This window comes from Poecilia mexicana, unplaced genomic scaffold (genome assembly GCF_051168715.1).
Source record: "Poecilia mexicana isolate PSO_F unplaced genomic scaffold, ASM5116871v1 scaffold_1, whole genome shotgun sequence".
Lineage (NCBI taxonomy): Eukaryota > Metazoa > Chordata > Actinopteri > Cyprinodontiformes > Poeciliidae > Poecilia > Poecilia mexicana.
In genome coordinates this window covers 19,566,960-19,588,175 of record NW_028263370.1, presented here as the reverse complement: position 1 = coordinate 19,588,175, position 21,216 = coordinate 19,566,960, and the positions used below count along the sequence as shown (strand labels likewise).

At 37.3% G+C, this 21,216-nt stretch overlaps 1 protein-coding gene across 1 annotated transcript in view; it reads left to right on the top strand.

Annotated features, from left to right (window-relative positions):
• Window positions 1–447: 447 nt before the first annotated feature.
• LOC148161200 (uncharacterized) overlaps window positions 448–21,216 on the top strand; it is a 110,143-nt gene continuing 89,374 nt past the window's right edge. The window contains exons 1-6 of the mRNA XM_088007604.1: window positions 448–456; window positions 1,425–1,545; window positions 12,078–12,207; window positions 17,086–17,200; window positions 18,837–19,157; window positions 19,203–19,285. Coding sequence (XP_087863730.1) covers window positions 448–456; window positions 1,425–1,545; window positions 12,078–12,207; window positions 17,086–17,200; window positions 18,837–19,157; window positions 19,203–19,285 — 779 coding nt within the window. The remainder of the gene's footprint in view (window positions 457–1,424; window positions 1,546–12,077; window positions 12,208–17,085; window positions 17,201–18,836; window positions 19,158–19,202; window positions 19,286–21,216) is intronic.

Here is a 21,216-nt window from a genome sequence, read left to right as displayed (position 1 = left end):
GTTTGTTGGAAACTGTGATGGTTAAAGAGTCTTATAGTGGTTTGGAGGAAGGACCTACAATTTTACTCCTTTATGTTGGTGAAGTGTGTGATCATGACCTCTTGGCCAGGTGGTCACCCTTGGAAAAAGTTCTCTTGATCTGTTTTTATCTGGAAAAACAAAGGTTAATAAAACTAAACAAAACACTAGGATGCAGCAGTTGGACTAAAGGAGCAGTCCGATTCCACAACAGCTTCATTGATGATGTAAGAGCCAATGTCCAAGACTGATATTGTTCAGTCTTCCACCTCCTATGGGCACTGGGCCAAAGAGTCATCCCAGTGCAGGGGTGACCTTCCTCATGGGTTTATCCAATCACTTCTTCTCTACTAAATATCATAAATATTGTCTAAATATCTAAATATCATCATTGTTGATAAATAGCTTCAGAAAACAACAATGAACAATATGGCTGATGTGAGCACCAAGTTATCACCAAATGAAATCTACTCTGACCCATTTTGAATTTCGGTGTTGCAGGTCCAGTACAGTTTTATACTTATAATAATATGTCATTGTCCGTTTTCTGAATGTGCACTGGTACCAGTTTGGTGGGTCTGCACCACCAGCTCCCCAGTCTTACCTGCATTGATCAGGAGATGTTTCTGCAGGGACCAGAAAGCAGATCCCATGTCTGCTCTCTGAGTCATCCTCATCTGTGATGAGGTTAGCCTTAGCAAAGTCACCTGAAAGGTTCTTGGACATGGCAGCATGGGGCAGGATCAGTGCCAGCACAGTTCTGCATACCAGCCTGTCACACACACACACACACACACACACACACACACACACACACACCACTGTGGGCGGCCAGTGACGTTTGTTCAGTACCCACTCTGACAAGAGGGTAAATATCATTAAAAGCACTGGACAGGTTGGCTTAGATAATTTTTTACCCTTTAAAAAATTATTTTGAAAAAACGGTTTTGATGTAAATCCTTGTCTGATGATCTTGAGCATTTAGGAGATAAAGCAACTATAAACAGAATCAATGAGAGGGGAAATACGTTTGTGGATTAATTATTAGCTTCTGTTCACCAATTAAAAGAAGGCATTTTAAATATCGACATGTTTTCCACATGGTGCCACAAAACCATTTCTATCCGTAGAGCATCTGAGTGGAGCATGCAGGCATGGATTCTCTTTGTGTAAATAAAGCCAGGGCAAATCTGGCATTTGGTCTCAACTCTTCATGTCTCTCTCTCACACACAAACACACGCATACACACACACACACACACACACACACTCACAAGCAGGTAGTAATTGTGCCTAGAGTTGTCGTGGTTACTGTGGTTTCCGTGTCTTAAAAGCAAAAGAAAGGAGGGGGGAGTCCCACGAGGCCCACATCTATTGGACAACACTTAAACTCTCTGACCTTTCAGAGTGGCTATGAGCTGCTGGATCTGTATGATTGTGAAAGATGTGCCTACAAAGAACGCAGTGAGAATGAGGCTTGGACTTTAGAAGGGGAGGAATCGGCCACCACACAGAGGAGAAACGGAGGTTGGTTTAAGAAAAGGAGAAGACAACAAGGTCTCCTAGGGATTGTAGCTGGACGATCCCTCATGCAGCATTTCGTCACATAAACTCATGCACTTGAACTGAGGGGCAATTGTTGCAGACACTTGTCTTTTTTGCTCTCATCCTTTTCCTCTCCTGAGGGATGGAAAGAGACAGACAGGGTGAGAGAGGAATGATGAGGGGAAGAGAGGAAAGTGGAAAACACTTCAGTCACTTTTTCATGTTTCCTATTGTCTTTTTACTCGTACCTACAGTACATCTCTTTAGATTTGTGTGACCTTAAGATGTGAGTACACATCTTAAGGTCACATCATCTCATGAACTACACAACAATGTTTGGGCCAGATTTTGTCTTTCACTATTTTTGCCTCACTGAAATGTTTTAGCTCATCAGGAAATTGTAAAATCGGAGGTTAAGTAAAGATAAGATAGCTAAAACCAATCTGGCACTGTGTGAAAATCTGATCCCCTCATCTGTTAAATTATGAAAACTCTGATTAACCGTGATATTTTGGGGCTCCAAGCCCTTGCAACCCTGATGTAATTGTAACTATTTTTCATTTTTGCAAATTCTTCTTCCTCACTAAAACACATTGAGCGGATAAACAGTTAATTGCTGGAATCGACCTAAAAGTGCAGTCTGGTAGAAAAAGCCACTTGTTACTCAGATTAAAAAATCCTCTCAATAACTAGGGGGCGCTATTGTGGAGGATGCACTATGTGTTCTGGGTAATAACTCCTAAGTCCTTAGCGCAGTAAATATTATTCAGATTTGAGTGGTGCCTTGTGTTTAATAAATGAATGATTATATAAGGTAACATGGGCAGTTTATGTTTTATTTTGATAAAGGTTTTGGACCATGTGGCTCAAGAAATGTGGGCAGTCTTTGGACATAACGGTTATTTCTAAATATCTTGATTTTATAGCAAAGATTATTTCATTATTAGACAAAATCTTTAGGACAAAACAATGTCTGAAGTACTGTAGGCCTCAGTTAAGGTTAAAGTTCATTTTTCAGCAATAAAAAAGGGACATAAATGACATCCATGGGAGAGTTTTAAGGTAAAAACAATGCTGACAAACAGTAGCACAGAGGATTGTTTCATATTTACCTGAAGAAATGTTGATATTGCCCCTGACTTTTGGAAAATATTCTGTAGACTGATGAAACAGAAGTTGAACTTTTGGAAGTTGTGTGTCCTGTTACATCTAGAATAAAACAAACTGCATTCAGAAAACAACATTCCTTCAGTCAAACATGGTGATGATAAAGTCATAGTCAGTCATCAGTTTGTGAATATGGCTACAAATGGATGAACGGCTGATTTTAGTGTAAAGCGCTTCAGAGTCTGAACTTAAAAATTCAGGACTTTGATGCAAAGCAGCAGCGGGTTCACTATGAAATATCCCATCATACAAAATGGATGTTTTGGAGTGTTCTAGTCAAAGTTTGGACTTAAGTACTATTGAGAAGCTGTGTGGTGACCTTTTGGAGGCCATTCGCGCTCCGAACCCTACCATCCTGACTGCATTAAAACAATCCGTCAGAGCAGAGTGGACCCAAATGCTGGATGAAAGTTGTTGCTGCCAAGGGAGGAACAAGCAGCTATTTGAGTTATGGGGCAATTACCTTTTCACTTAAAATGAATTAAAATGAATTTTTAACAACATTTCAGGTGTGACAAGAAGAAAAACAGAACGAACCTGTAATACTTTTCCAGAGTGTATATCTAGCTTTTAATAAGTTAGAATTTCAAATTACTGTTGTGTGATACAGTAGTTTAAGGATGATGTTGAGTTTTATTTATTTAACACAGGGCTGCCCCTCCACTGTCTGCTGCTTCACACAGCAGGTCAGCCAACTGAAAGTAGTCTGTTTCACTTATCCCACACTTACAAGAAAGATGAACCTGACTGGCTGTGTTTCTGGTGGTGAAAACATTGGCAGTGCATCGACTCTCAGCAACTTTATATTAATTTAATTTCTCAAAGGTTTCACTGGTAAATCAATTTTATAACTTATCAAAAAAAAGTTACTTTCATCTGAGCCATGGATTGGATCTCTACAAAATCTTACACAATAAAAATGAAGTGTGTTCGTCTTCCAGTTGTGTGGTTATCGAAAGAAAAATGTATTTCACAAGAAACACATCTAATACTTACTGACAGGCATAAAGCTTCCCTATCTGTGAAATAAAGTCTTCAATCTTATGCACTTAAATAATTGTGTTGGAATTTTCATAAGACGTTTGTAGAGAGAGAGGATTTTTCAGAGGAATTATTTTATAGTCAGTAAACAAACTTCCACACAGGCTCAGGTTAGGCATTCTGGACAGTGCGTCAATCATTGTACTAAAAAAAACCTTCATGATTTATTATTTTCTTTAATAAGACAGAATATTCTGGCTGCTGGTTTCTTTCTCAAAGCAACAAAATAAGAGACAACTACAAAAAGCTAAACATTGTGAAATAGACACTATCTGATTAGAAATCTACTTTAACTTTTAGAAACAAGGAGTTCTTAGCATTTAAAGTCAATGTTTTCCGGCTTTAACTTGTTATTTAGATTCCATGGTAATGTAAAATGGTGTTATTTTCATGTTACATGTTTTCGTCACTAAAACTGCGGATGTTTTTTTTAGTTGTTCTGGGCAGTGAGAAGTGGACATTTTCAGATCTTTATACTTCCAGTTCACATCAGTTTTGCCCTACAGTCCAACACCCACTCAAGTGTTAATTTAGTTCTTATATTAATGAAAACAAGTGAAGCAAATCACTCAACAAATGTCACGGAAATTGCTTAAGGAATATTAAAACTAATCATAAATAAGTAATTAAAAAAAGATTTAAACCTGATTAAAGTTATTAATATTTAATAAATGTCTTGAGCTTTTCTGTGTTACAGTTCAGTTACTTTATGCAGTTCATTTTTTTCAAAGGCTGTCTTAACCAGACGAGCACCGGCCATGTAACGAAGTACGTAAACTATCGCTGCACCTATTGTGGCTTAGTTTTACTCTTTTTCAAACCTTTTTCTTAAAGCTCGTCCAGGTTGCTGCTGATATCTAGAGATATAGATTAGAAAAGGAACTCATTGTTCAGCTTGGTGGCAAAAGGGATGAGGAGATGATGCTGCAACAGGCCTGCAGAACAGCTGAAGGTCCAGATTCGTCTCTGACATCAGACAGTAGGAAAGGAAAAGAAACGGAAACACTGTGGTGATGAACAAGAAGAGGCGACAGGATCCTCCTGGTGTTTTCATTGCATTTTTCATTTTTGGTCATCATTCCTGCAGTCTACATCTCTGGATATTAAAATCATTCAGCATTTCATAAGACGTTAATAAATATATCATTAAGTAAATAAGTATTTCAGTAAAACTGGAAAGATGTGCATCCAAAAATACACGATTTTAGAACTTTAAGCCTTTAGTAATTAAACAATAATAACATAATAAACATTGGAATAACTGATCAGTTTAATTCATACACAACATTTTCAGTATTTTTATGTTAGTCTGCTTGACAGTCATAGTGACAGCTAAAATCATTTCACAGCACAGAAAATACTCAGGAAATATATACAATGCTAAAATATGATGAGTTTAAATGATACATAACTAAATAAAATTATTAGTTTATTTCCAAAGTTATTCACACAATTAGTAATATTTGAACATTCACAATTAAGGCATTTAGATATGTTGAACCTAGTTTATCATGGTACATGCTTTGAGACTCAAATACCTGTTCAAAGAAACATCTAGATTTAATATTAGCCAATACTAAATATGTATGATAAAGAGTTATTGTAGAAAGCTCAGCCTCCAGTAGAAGGCTCTCTGCAGGAAAACACATTGAAATCCACTGCAGCAATACAGCTGCATATGAAATGTTTTTAAATTTAAATATACATGCTTTGTAAAATTAAACGTATATACAGTCATATTTAACAAATATATATATATATATATATATATAAAAAATGTCTGTTCTTAGAATGACATCTGTCCTGTTCTATAAATCTGGCCTATAGAGCCCAAACGCTACACTGGAAGCAAAGGGATACGACTCTTCATATCTATTTTTTATTTTTTATTTTTGTTCAATATTGTACGTCAGTTGAACTGATGTCTGACTAAGTTTATATTTAAAACAGCTTTTATCTGACACATGTTTCTCAGTGTCGTCTCTAATGGGTTTGTCTGATGTCTGGCGTCAGGGTCGACCGTATCGTTCCCTGGTGACGTTGGATCAGGATGTGTGTTTACACGCTGACACATAAACCTGTTCTGTGCTGCTTACAGCCTGTTCTTATTGCATATTTAGATTTTAATGATATTACTAACGCCACCATTCTAAAGTATTGCCGTTATTTATTCAAATAAATGCTCTTATAATACTTGTATGCGTTTAAAAAGAAATGAGAGTGAAAATTTGAGATAATCAAACACACAAATCAGGTATTTTAATAGCTAAAGTAACTTTGGTCGACTCTGAAGGTCTTTCTTACCTGATTCATGTGTTTTTCTCTCTCCCTCCCCCTTCTCACCATCCTCTTTCTACTAATCTCCGTCTCCCTGTCTATCTATCTCTCTGGAGAGCATTTAGGGCCCGCTCTCTGGATTTGGAGCAGACATATTGTCTTTTGCTGCAACAAACTGAGCACTAATTGGCCAGAGAGAAGTTTCTAGACAGCATAGAGAACAAGGCAAAAAGAAGTGGTGAGAACCGTGGGTGAGGAAAGGAGGGGGAGAGAGAGAAGAGAGATAGAAAGATAGAGTGAAGGAGAATGCATAGCAAAGTGAAAAAATAAGTGAGTCAGGAATGTTTGGTAGACTAAAAGTACTTTAAAACCATGATGGACCAATATCCAGACAGGCGCCATTTTAAACCTCCACAAACACACACACACACGCGCGCACACACATACACACACACACACACACACACACACACACACACACACACACACACACACACACTTAAAACACACAGGTCTTGTGTTGTTCTGAGGGGTTGCTGTGCAGGCTTTCCCCCAAGAGTGTAAATCCACTCCATGCTTCAGGAAAACAATTTCATTGATATATAATGTCAGCTTTCTTGTTACAAAACTATTAAAGTTGAGTTTGTGAATATGCTGCTCATGGTTGTAACACTGTTTGATGAAAGATCCCAAAGAGACGTTCTGCACCAAAGACCAGATTCTGACCCACTGAGCATGCTCACTAGGTTCACTTAGTTTTCTCTCTGTGTTCCTGCAAACCAAACCTAAAAAATCCTCTCAGTGGCTCAGACCTTTTTCCTGTTTTATTTATTTGTTTGTGTGTTATTGCTAATAGTGCATTAAATATTAACTTTCCTTTTATGTAGTAAAAACCCCCTTATGTTCATTTTAGCGTTTTTTTACTCAAATGAAACCGTATAATAAGATTAACAAACAATAATGAAACAAGGTGAATGAATATATAATAAAGTGCATAAAAATTAAAATATATGGTATTAATTCTTATGAAACAAGGAGATACAGAACACCACTATGTTTTATTTTTATGTGTTTCAATGAATTAATTGTGTGGAACTGTAGAAAAGATAAAAACTTCAGAAAATGCTTTAGTCAGAGCTTATATGTAACTCTAGACAAGTTTAAATTAGCTACAGTTACTCAGTGTTTCTGTTGAATTTTAATTAACCATATGATTACCTTGAGCTACATATATAAATCTATTCTTCTCTTTCTTTCTTTTTAAATTGTCCTCCGTTTTTCTGTTTCTGTGCTGTAGTAAAAGGCAAGTTGACTTACTTCTGTCGGTGAAATGTTATCTCCCATGCTTCCTTTGGCTGCTCTCCATTTGACATTAGATGTCCTCATAAGCCTCTTGTTTGCCTTGTTTTGCCTGACCTGCTGGTTTATCCACTCACTTTTGGATAAGCATATGTATCTAATAAATGATTGTTGACAAGCCGAGAGAAGAGACAAATACGGAGGTGAAGTGCAGTGCAGTGCTCAGCCAGATTATAATAACTGTAATGTTGCTGGGGCCGGGGTAGTGGCCTGTGATTATGTTTACCTTTAGAAATAGCTTTCTTACCGCAGAAAATGAATTACTGTTAACAAACAAGAAAACAAAAAGGCTGAAGGATGGGGATTTCTTTTTTTTTTCTTTAAGAAAATGAAGTTGAGCAGATGCCACACTAATGCAAATGTCAGGAGCGGGTTTGAATTGTGGAAGAGGTGGAACGGTGTGTCGCAGAATGCTTCTGCATTTTAATTTATTAAACATTTTGTTGGGTAAAGTATCTGTATTGAGCTTCCATCTGCTTAGGTCACACCAAAAGTGAATTACAAATACGATTTTTAATGACTTCTCTTTTATCACCGTAAATACTTGTAGATATTTTACAAAATATCTTCTTTTCTGAGTTTTACAGTTTAGTTTTGGTTACGTCATTCTCAAAGGCTGCTAGTGAACAGAGTACAGTCAGAGGGTGGATTGTCTCTCTGCGGCGTGGCAGTATCGGTCCCTTCTTGTCTAAAAGGTCACTTGATTTGTCACTTGGCACGTTTTTATGACAGCAGTAATTATTGGCCTGAGAATGACAGCAGCTTGAATATTCGGGGGCAGCCCCTCATGCTTTCACAGTTTGGCCGGTCCTCAGGAAGATCTAGGAATTGAACAGATCAGCTGTAGCTGAGCAGCATGCTGTCTTAAGTGAGAACGCTTTCGTGTGCGGATTAATTGCTCAGAGGGACTATTTGTAAAAGCTATGCATACAAATATTTTTACATTTTGGCAAATTTTATGCTTCATGGTAATTTTTCACAATTATTAGTGTTTATAATTTATTTATTTCCTGAATTGTTGGATGTATGTGTCAGATTTTAATAAATATTGTTCAGGATTCTTTATGTAATTTATAAATCTCTGCTGTAAAAATCATTCATTTAGTATTAAACTGATAGTTAGGCTCCAAAATATTCATATGTGTTTTTTCATTCAACCATAAAGCGTCTCCCAAAAATAATTTTAAAAACTATTTAACAAATATATTTGAAAAATAACCATTTCTCTTCTTACTTAGAACAGAAAATATTATGCTGAGAATTATCTGCCCTTCTCAAGAATAAGCAAAACATCTTGGCATTACAGCAATGAAACGCTTTGTTACTGAAAACCTTTTTTATTTCTCCACTGGTATTTTGAATATTTTTCTTTGGCGATGAGCTGTGAGGTTAGGAAACTTCCTCCTCCTCATCATCAGCCCTAATGGCTGGGCTGCTCCAAAAATGTTCATATTTTGTCCAGTCAGGAGACACATCGGTCAAATTGAGACATTAATTACATATGACAATCTGCAAGCAGTATAACACTTTTGATATTAATTATATTATGCAAATATCAGGGTTGAATGAAAAAGCTATTGTAAAATCTCCAGGTAGAACCTTGATTGGATTTATCATTGATAAGTTTGGCTTGTTAACCAAGACTGTAAAGGAGAAGGCTGGATTTGACAGGACCGAAAAATGTGATTTATGATTTAATCATTAACGGTTTATAAGGTGTAACAGTATCAGATTTGTTTACCAGTAATTTAAATTAAGTTCCATTTTTTTAAACATGCTTTGTTGTTGTGTTAGACATAGTAAGAGACGAGATAACTTAGCCAGAGTCCTGAACCTCGTTTAAATTGTTAAAATGTTTCATTATTTTTGTTTCAACTATTGTCATGGAGTTGCTCTGCCTTACAACATGCCCAGCTATGAAACGGCCTGTTTGCTGAAGCACTGCGTCAAAGTAAAGCTTACTAAACAAATCATGATTGGTTGGCTTCAAGCAGGCTTTTTACTGCATGTGATCATGTTAAAGTTTCATCTTTCACCAAACAATATGATTGTTAAAGTCATGAGGCGTGATGGTGAAACTGTGATACTCCATGGTAAAATTATTGTTTTTTTTCTGTCTGACTAAGATTATTATGTTTATTATTAATACATTGTGATGGTATTTTAAAAATTCTTTGACAAAATGGCCCGTTCTAGGGTTTTAGAGTTTTATATATATAAAACAAATAAAGGCAGGTAGATTTTTTGTCCAAAAGATACAGAGTCTTTGCTTGCTTTCTTCTCTTATTTATTTATTTTTATTATTTGTCAACACAACATTTGATATGGTTACGTTTTGTAATTATTTGTTTATTGAAAAAAAATACCTAAAACTTGTGAAGCTAAAACTTCCAGCTAGTGTTAATCACCACTTTACGATGAGCATGCTGTTTTGCTGTAATGCGAGGAATGTTATGCAAATCTTACCGGATTCTCTCAAGTAAGAATGTTTTTCTTCAATGCGCTCATTTAAACATGAAGCTGACATGTTCAGTAGCTGTCAGATTAATAGGAAGGATTGCATGTCTGAAATTAGCTTTATTCACACTTCTCCCTGTGCCCTTTGGCATTATGAATCTTCTAATTTCGTATGCAGTGATTATTACAGCAGGGAATGCTGGGAATAGTTTTGATTGGAGCCTGCAGAGTTAATGAATCGTCCTGCAACCACACAACAGTCTCTGGGCGAGAATGAATTAGACTGACACCTCAATAAGTGAGGTGGCTTCCACACACACTCACACACGCGCAGTCAAACACTTATTCCGACACTTGGCGCACATGAACAGTTCCATTGCACACACAAGCCGATCAATTTACACATCTGCTAATGTATTGATCAGGCTCTTTGCTGCTCAGGTCCCCTGCCATGGCCTTTCAATTAGGAAGGAGAAGAGACACAGTGAATGGCAAACTGAAATATAGATGAGACCATAAGTAAAACAATTCATGTGTTTGCTGTTTTGAATTCTTTTTTATATGTTGACTTGGCGAAAGTATATAATTTAACATTTAAATTGTTTGAGGTGTTGCTGAATATCTTAGAACATTTTTTTCTAATGTCACTTGGGAATCAGCATATTTATTTTAGAAATATAAAAGGCCTTATGTATAAATAGTTATTACCTTTACATGTTAAACAAGAACAGAAGCAAATAGATACATATATTTAACACAGTTTAGGTACAGAGTTATTCCCCTGACACATTGAAATTTGAACAAATTATCCGTTCAGTTTTTTCTGATAGGAAACAAGACAAAAATCTTCCAAAGGATAATAAAACAATATAAAATAAATTTCTGATTTTACTTTCATTTTATTATGGATGTAAAACATTATTTATACTCTTCTCAAAAATCAAAGTGAAATCTTGATTATGACTACAATAATCAATGCCTTTTTATATTTGACATCGCCAGTTATTACTGTATGTGTATAATATTATCTTTTTCATTACTGTAAACTTATTTTAATGGTTGATATTTAGTAACACAGATTTAAAAAAAAAAACAAACATCCTGATAAAATCCCTGATTAGGCCAGATTTAATCCCACCTGCATTTTTTTTGTTCCATCTTCGACGGAACATTTTTTGAGACACAAAACCTCCCCGATCTTCTGGCAAAATGACAATTTATACAACAACCATATGATGAAAAAGATACAATCAAGAATTCTGGATATACTGGTGTATCACCTCACTTATGAGTACAATTCAAGCACAGTTGTTTTTCATTACTTATAAGGAATTTTAAATATTACACATTAACATTAGAAACACTCACTCTTAGCTATTGCTCCAGCTTACCTTATCAAGCCATAGTATTACTTTATTGCTTAACATGTGTGCACCTTAAATAGGTTGCTGGTTTAAGTCCTAAAAATGAGATGAGCTTTGGGAACTAAAAAAAATGAATCAGTGACCACCATTCACCCACCATGTTTGGTTTCTACTGATGTCATCTACATAAATGCTAAATCTACATGCAGACCAAGCAGTTTCCCTCTTAAAACATTAATGCAACAAAACTGACCTCTCTTTGAACTCAGCTGTGTGTGTGTGTGTGTGTGTGTGTGTGTGTGTGTGTGTGTGTGTGTGTGTGTGTGTGTGTTCCTGCCTCAATGTGTGTGTCCTCATCTGTATATGTGTGTCAAAGATTGTACAAAGTGCCCTCCATAGCCAAGTCATGTCTCTTAAACCTCCCAAGCCAGCCAAAGGAAGACGTCTCACATCAATTATTGAACCATGGAAAAAAAATAAAAGAAGAAGAGGAAGTAAAAGAGACTGAGGGGAAGCTAAAAAAAAAGTTAAAAAAAATGGACAGAAACAGATAGAGGAGAGAGAGAGAGAGAGAGAGAGAAAACAGTTGGATGGATAGAAAATATATCAATGGAGATGAACAAACAATGCTTGATTCATCAGGAGTGTTTACTGTACACTTTGGGTGGATAAAGCTTCTGTAAAAACTAAAATCAAAATAAAAGCTTTTATTCATTTTTTTTTTTACTTTAATCACTTACAGACTCTCAGGTTGTAAAATGAAATCTGTTTTAGCCTCAAGGCACACAGACCAGATGTGAACTTTTCCCAACTCTTCAATTTTCTTTCTTAAATTTTCACATTTCACAGAACAATCTGACCTTCCTAAACTCTCTCTCACACACACGCGCACACACACACACAAGCACACCTACACACACACACACACACACTCAGCATTTAACATAAACATTACAGAAACAGCTGCTTATAAACAAGCGTATGTCAAATTGACAAGTCACAACAGGTGATCATCCGTTTGCTTGCAGGCGCATTATTGCATACACAACATTTGAGTGAAATGATTCTGTTACATGAAAATAATTCAAATGAACCGTAAATTTAAGATGGCACATTGGCAACTCGATTTTTTTACTCATAATAAACACTTTATAAATATGCTAAAAGTCTCCTGCTACCATCTGTTGCAGCAGAGCCAGGGAATTAAAAAGGCCAAAGAACCTGGTAAAGAAAGCTGGTTCTGTTTTGGTGACAACCCTGAAGATCCTCTTCAACACTTCACCATGGTGTCATGAAGACTTCATTAGATGACTTTAATACAAGCAACTACAATGATTATTTGACAAAATTAATATAGTATGACTTACAAAATTTATATTTGTTTTTTATTGGATTTAAATGTATCAATAGAAAATACAACAATGATAAAGGAGAATCAGTTAGAGACATAAAAAATAACAACAAAAATCACACTGTTCTCAATAATCAACTGAAAAATACTTATTGGCGCCACAACCCTCAAACCCTCTTGGGATTTTTGAGTTAATGCAGGAAAGAAACATTATAACATTTGCAAGGATGTTGGGTTATTTATTTATTTGTTAGCATAAAAATCATGCTTACCACTAGTTTAAAAAATGGCCTTTTTCAATTTGATACAAAGGCCAAATTGAAATATGTCAATTAAAAACAGCCTCTGATCTGTTGCTACTAAACCACAACTAGCACAGCTCCTCTGGATTATCTTTACGTTACAACTTTTAAAGTGATGAAATTAAGTAAATATTTACACCTAAATATCAGACCAGGGATGAGAAAGATTGATCAAGACTTTAAGATATGAAGGATGATACAGTAACTGCCAAGATTCGAGTAGGTAAACAATCTAAAGTCGCCTTTTTCCCTGTCTCTTTGTTTACAACTCCATGTCCATTAAGTTTGAAATCAACCCAAAGCAATTTTTGAAAAAGTTCATGAAGTGGTGCATTATGGCGAAAGCTGTAATTCTCTGCATGAGAAGGTAAATTTGTTGGGCTTCACCTTGAAACTCAGCCAACATTTCTGAATGCCTGACAGGACATGAAGGATAAACAAGAGAAGAAAAATAAAGAACTGAAACCAGGAGAGTTCAGTGCCAATGTAGCAAACTCAATCAGAGAAAAGAAAGGAGGACAGTGTGGTAAATGATGTGAAATGCTTTTGAAAGGTTGATTTATACTTGACAATATTTGGGTAAGTTATAGTAACAACCATTATGTTAATAGGTAGAGCTTGCTCTGATTTCAGAATGTCAGTAAATCCAGATCCATGGGATAGCTTTCTGCCACCAACACAGAAAAAATGCACACAGATTAATCTGTATTCACTGTCATCACAACCTCTCCCTGAGTGCGCACAACTTCTGAAGCCCATATTGCATGGTGTTTATCAGTGATACTGGACAGATGGATCTCGCTTAGTCATTTGCCCCATTTACAGTTTGCATGTGCAACTCTGTGTGTATTTTCATTTCGGTGTGCATGGGCATTTCTTCTCTTATGCTCCTTCACAATATAATGGCACTATTGCTGGTCTTTCTGCATGGGAATATTACATATATATTTTTTTAGAAATAGTAATAATAACAAAAACTTCAACAAAAATGCTAACACAAAACGTTAATTATCTTCAATTTGTAACATAAAAAAAGAAAATGGTAATCGTTGGTATAGCTCCATATACTTGCACTTCCATTTTCCGTATAATTGCACAATCGAAAATAAATTAGCTAAATGGAAACACACCAATTAAAAAAAAAACAACCTGTTTTTTGATTAAACATTTTGCCGCTAAGATGAGGTGATTTGGTTGTATCAAAATTGGTTTATTTTGCAAAACTACATCGGAAACAATTTTTCTTTTCGCGTCACACGAGTCACATGATCAACAGCCGGATGTTCCTATTGGCACAAACCATAAAGACGACGACAGGAAGTAGTTGGAGGATCAACATGTTTATTAATGACTTGTTGCGTGAACAATCTTATTCTTGTTTATTATTTAATGAAAACACAGCAACTGTAAAACTTTTTTCAACATTAGCGGAACATTGGCATTACATTTGTAGTGGAAAGCACCTCATGATTCTTTGGATGTATTCGGCTAACTGTGGGCTAACTGTGGGCTAACTGTGGGCTAACTGTGGGCAACAAGGACATGAGCTGGGCTCTGATGGGAATCCATTCTTCTTGACCTCAATGGACCCGGCTCTCTAGGATGGCACTGTTTCCTCCTTGGACCCTTAGAGTTTGGGACGCCGGCGTCTCTCTGCCACAGTATATCTGGCGGTCATTCCCCAGAGAGTTGGAGTTTTTGGCGGTATTTCTTCTCCTTGGTGCTGAACGTTCTTGCTTAGGAGGGTCTGTGTGAGGGTTGCGGTGCTTGGTTAGGAGATAGTTGGTTCTCTTCATCTTTCCCTGTGCACTGTTGAGGTGCTGCTCTTGTTCCATTGTTCTGTCTACTTTGATGCCAGAGACAATCTTAAATCTGGTGCCCATCTCTAGCGGTCATTGGGCGAGAGGCACAGTACACCTTGGACATTTCGCCATCCATAAAAGGTCTTTATTTAGTTTTAATATATATATTTTTCTTGTCATTATTATTGTAGGTATTAAAAATAACATTATTACTATTGTTTTTTCAGGTGTGTTTGGTTTGTCATTGTGGTTGTTGTCTCCCTGTTCTGCCCACTGTTCCCCCTGTGTCTCTTTATAATTCTAGTAGCTTGTCCAATTCGCCGTCAGTCGAGATATGACTTATCATAACATTAATTTAAGAAAAACAACTCTACAACTCTGGGGGGATGTCTTAAGTCGCCCCCTGTTGTAGAGCAAATCTGCCTCTGACAGTACAAGGTAGCCAGACCTGCCTTAGTTTGTCAAGCAAACAAAAGAGAAAGTTGTGCCTTTTATTTGTATAATTCATAGACATGTATGTGATCTGAAACTAAATGCTCACTCTGCATCATTTAACCAGCAAATCACATAGTCTCTTTCCCTCTGCTGTCTCTTTCTGTGGTGCTGCTTTCCTCTCATGTACACAAAGCACCATCCTGGATATGTCACTGCCTCACTTGCTGCTCATACTTGGTTGCTTCTTACGATGGCAGCCCAAAACAAACATCTGTTGTAATTGCTTGAGGTTGTCCAGGCAATTCGGTCCACTTTGGTGGAGTGCAAGTGAAAATGAACCAAAGAAACATGATATGTGAACTTTGCAGGCTTTCTCCCCCCAATTGAAGCAAGTCCCCTGGAGTTTTTCTTCCTGTTTTCTTTCCCTCTAATATGCTAATAATACGGCAATTAAGGAATCACCAGGCGTGCATCTGTTTTGTGCAGTTTTTTAGGTCACTGTCACAGTGAGATATCAAACCAATATCACCCTATTCTAGTCAAACATGTACATGCTTTATCACTTTTTCCTGATTTGTAATCAAATCGTTTAAAGGTGGTATTGTGTAAAATTATCTTTTTAGCTGTATGGCATGTTATAATGTTATTCCCTCATCGAAAAACAAGCTGGGGAAGTTGCTTTGATTCTTTCATGCATGTTTGAGAAATTTTTCAATCTCCCATGGCAGCCATTCGGGGTGCCTACACGCTTGCCTATTTACCCAAAGCAACCCCACCTGCACCCCCGACGGTTCTTCCAGACTAGCAGCAGCAGAGGCAATTAGCAAACAGCTGGTGGAGCTAAACATCTGCTGAGCCCGTCATGGTAAACCTGCCAGATGGACTACAGGTGGGAATGAGCCACTTCACTATAATCTTATGTATTTACATTCTAATGCTCATTCATATATTGTCCCATTTGTAAAACTAAACTGAACTAAAAGCTGAGGATATCATCTTCTACACAGGTACTACATTGTAATCACAATTGTCTCCTTAAAATGATAGAGGATGAAATATTGAATGACGCCAAAACATTTTTATATCATTCGTAATTTCTGTCTCGTCTTTGATCAGGATTTTATTCATTGACAGAGTTGGAGCCGTAACGTCAACAACAAACACAGACAACTGTTTTATGGCTCTGTATTGTCGTGTCTGGCTTGTTATGCAAGTTAGAGGAGGGATTTATTGTACCGGTCTGTCGCCTCCTTTGCTTTGGTCGTCTGTCGTACTTCTCCATGGGGGTTACGTCTCCCTGTGGCTTGTGACCTAGCACCTTCAGGATAAGTCCTCCTGTGGCGTTCACAAGCTTACTGGTCTCTGATGTTCCCAGTATGTATAAAATGCAGCGATGCCTTTGGATATTCTACCAGATTTTCAGGAGGTACTTTGTCGCTTTCTCTTGGCAAAGACATTTGGCTGAAGGCATCTGGATTTCTAATCTCAGATCAATGGTACACAGCTTCTGGGGGATTGCAAATTGGGCTTGAGTTCGTTTCTTAAGCAGTGTGGAGGATGGTTTATACCCTCCACTCACTTCTCCATTTCTGGACATCTTTGTTGATTTGTTTCATAAACTATGTAACATAAGCCTCAGTTGCTTCTTGTGTGGTTAATATTTAGGTTTTGACCTACCAGTACACCCCAGGTCTTATTAATAACTCACCAGTATTCCAAAAAATATAAGCTCATTTTAGTAAGCTTTGATTCAAAACAGGAGAACCTTCAAGGAGCATATATTACAGGCTTCTCCTTGCTTTAACACTTTCTTCTGTTCTATTAATATGTCTGCATTTAAAACGTCCCAGCATTGCTGTGGTGCATCCAGACAGATTTACACAGACACATAGACAGAGGCCAGTGATACATGATCTGCCTATAATGTTCTTAATGTGAGTTTTGGAGACGCTGATGGAAAATGGCAGAAACACACACTCGCTCTCTCCCTCTCCCTCTCCCTCTCTCGCTCTCTCCCTCTCCCTCTCTCTTTCTCTCTCTCTCTCTCACACACACACATATACTCTGTCTTGCTCTCTGTCTGTCTGTCTTTCTGTCTCTCTCTCTCTCACCCACACACACACACACATAGATAACCCTTAAACCCCTTTAAACAACATGTGTGTGTAGGTGTGTGTGCACGTGAGAGAGAGAGAGGGAGAGAGAGAGCTCTTGACGTTGATGGTTTACAAATGCAGACAAATGATGGGCGAATGACAATTCCCGTAATCGTTCGCCCTCATCCCACCCTCCCCACCCTCTGGCAATACATCAGTGTGAGTGTGTGTGCGTGTGCCTGCTATCCATCAAAGCAGAGTGGAAAGAGGGGGAGTCCCGAGTGTCACATCTGTCTGGGAGGGAGGGGGGCTAGCCAGCAGCAAAAAGGAAAGAAAGATGTAGAGATTTAGCTTGCTCATTTTAGTCCGCATTTCTTCCCTCCCTCAGAAGACGTCAGCTTTTTGTGGTTTCTAGGTTTTTGTCGGGATACTAGCATGCGCTCCATTTCTATTTAATGTGCAGACGAACCAAACGCCATAAAAACTAAGGACCAAAGTCACAAACAGAGAGGACAGACTGCCCCTACAGTACTGAAAGTACCATCAAGCTGTAACAAAACATATTATCATTTAAAATGTTGTTTATTTATTTTTTTACTTGTACCAAATTTATTTTTGCCTTTCCTAATTTTTCATGTTTTATCATTTATTTCTTTTAATCCTGCTGATATGTAAACTAGTTGTTATTAATCTCAGGGTGAAACTATGATGTTTAAAATTCACCTTTTTTCTAGTCAAAACCTGTCAGAACTAGTTAGGTGCTCCAAAGCAGTAGCAGTTGAGCAAAAAGAAATAACAATGCAAAAATATTAATAAAAAATAATAAAGTATTTAACTTGCATAAAAATTAGCATGCTTGTTTGCCACTACAAATGTAATAATTTGCCTTCAAATCTCACTTGTCGATTTTTCTCTCAAGAGTCAAGCAACTCTTTCTTTTCCAAAATTACTAATTATGATTTACCATAATGCAATTTTCTGATTCTTTATTAGGGTGTCAAGGAAATACATTTACTGAAAAAAAAGATGCTATCAGTGTTTTGTGCCAAACTAAATCTAGTTCCAACAGTAATGCTCTCTTTATTATCCCTGCTTTGCATTACTCACACACTATTATGTTCCTATTTTCAGGCTCTAAAATAATTGGATAATGATTTATAGAGTTTTCCTCCCTCTACTTATTGTCTTAATTTTGCAATTTTACCATCAGACAATATTGTTTGGTAATATACTCCACTAATAATAATAGTTTTCATTCTCCTCTTTAATTATCTTCTGAAAAAGGATGAAAGTTTTGGACATTCAGGAACAATCAGTTTGTGAAAATCTGTTGGTACCAAAAGAAGCTTAAGTGAGTCAGCTCAGGTATTTTTCTAGGAGGAAACAAAAATCCTAGGATATTTTTTAACTGCAGTTAAAATGTAAATAAGATGCACCAATATTACCATTTAAATTAATCATATTTTCTTTCTCACAAACTCCTTTGCTTGTCTTTCACTTTCATTAATTGTGCTTTAAAGATCACAAAGTTAAAAGTTAATCAGAATGAACTATTCAAGTTTCAGTCCAAAATGTAAAAAAAAAAATATGCAAAATTGTCATTTACATTTTCTGATTTCTAAAGCAGACAGACACACACACACACACACGCACAAACGCACACACGCACACACACACAGAAACACACACACGCACAAACACACACGCACACACAAACACACACACGCACACGCACACACGCACAAACACACACGCACAAACGCACACACACACATAAAAACACACACACGCACAAACGCACACACGCACACACACACACACACGCACACACACACACAAACACACACAGGCACAAACACACACAAGCACACACAAACACACACACGCACACACGCACAAACGCACACACGCACAAGCACAAACGCACACAGACACACAAAAACACACACACGCACACACACACATACAAACACACACATGCACACACACACACGCACAAACGCACACACATGCACACACACACACACACCCACACGCACAAACACACACGCACAAACGCACACACACACACGCACACACACACACACACGCACAAACACACATGCACAAACGCACACGCACACACACATGCATACACACACACACAAACACAAACACACACACACACACACACGCATGCTAACGCGCACACGCACACACACACACTTGCACAGACCCAAAGGAAGCTATAGCAATCAAATTCCTCCCCGTTGCCCCTGACCCCCCCTGTCTCTCTGTTCCTTCCCCCCCACCTTCCCCTTTTACCCATTTCTCCTCCTCTTATCTTTGTCCATCTAATTTTATGAGTGTCTGGGGAGTTTGTGTTTGTGTGTGAGTTGTTGTGTGTATCATGGGATGCCCTGTGTATGTCTTTGAGAGAGTGCAGTGTGTGTGTGAGTATAGTGGAAAATGGCTGCCTGTCACATTAGTGGTTGGATGGGCTAAAAAATCACTTGTGTAATCACATTTGGACGCCAGGCCCGGTCATGTTAACCGCTTTATTCAGAGGTATGGATGGATTTTTGGATGGCTGCAGAAATGGAATGATGGAAGGAGAAGGAGAGGCAACGACTAGCTTGTGTTGCTTGTTAGTCGAATGTTTCAAGTCTTTGTTTTAGCTTTTCTGAAATCTCTAAATTTGATTTCAAATTGGACTGATTTCTCTTGCTGAGTAAATTAACCAGTGCATAAAATTTGAAAATGTCAGTAGTTGTGTAGTTTCCTCTTCCAGTTTTAACCGAACGGTTTCCCACACCAGATATTTGACACAGACAACCAACTGAAATAAAAAATGTATGCTTTATCAAACTCATATATCATAAGATATTTTTTATTATGCTGAGTGTTGAAAATAGTTTCCAAATAAACAGAGGAAGAGGAAGCAAACTATAAATGTCTGCAGCAACATTTGTTTTCCAGGTGTCCTGCTTTCCAGGACACCTGGAGGGAAATGCAAAATCGCAAGCAGTTCTGCAACTTTCCAAAATTATACAAATAAAAACATTCATGATAAAAACCAAAGCCTGACCAACTGAACAGATGAATGTCGACAAAATCATTCAAGCAGTGAAAAGCCAATAAAAAATTGCCAATTTGCTACAGGGCAGCAAACATATGGACACACACATTCAAATTAATGGACAATATTGAGGTTTAGTTGATTTGAAATTCAGTTGAGGGAACCAACACAGACTCATTAGAAAAATCATATAAAATCAGGTGCATGTGAGGACAGGCATGCAGTGTTTCACCACGCAGGAAGTTTGGCCTAAACAAAACTGCATGGCAACAAATCAGAAAAAGTGACAGAATTGTAAGGCAGTGTAAATCTTTTTGTTTATGTTTTGTCTCTACTAGTGTAAGTTTATGGCCAACATCAAACAAGATATGGATTATTCTATTCTGAGGTCAAAACAGTCCCGATGAAGTTCGTAGCGGTGGAGGAAAAATACTCTGATTATCCTTTTCTTGTCCTTTTCATTTTATTTCATTACATTATTTTTCCAATAGTGAACACTTCAGCAGTGCAATTCCCCTCAAGGATTAAAGAAATATTGTATTAATAATACCAATTCTGACTTTCACAGTAACTAAAAAATTGAACAGTGCTGTAATAAATTCCAATCAATTCAACAATATGATAGTAAGATAATATAAGATATACATTTAGCTCAAAAGTTAAATTTCTATTTTAATTGTGAAAATCAATTGCTCAGCTACAGCAATGCCAAAGCGTGTGCCTTTTAAAAGATAGCGAGTGAAACGGTCAAACAGTTTGACACATAGCAACCGTTTCCTTAAAAATAAGATCCAGACACACTGGAACCTACACACTTCAGTTCACCTGCCTTGCCGACCTTGAAAGTTATCTAAACCCACTTGTATTTCACATCTGTGAGTTTGAGTGTAGAAACCAGATGAAATGCCTGTAAACAAACTTCACTTCCAACAAAAGCCAGTGAG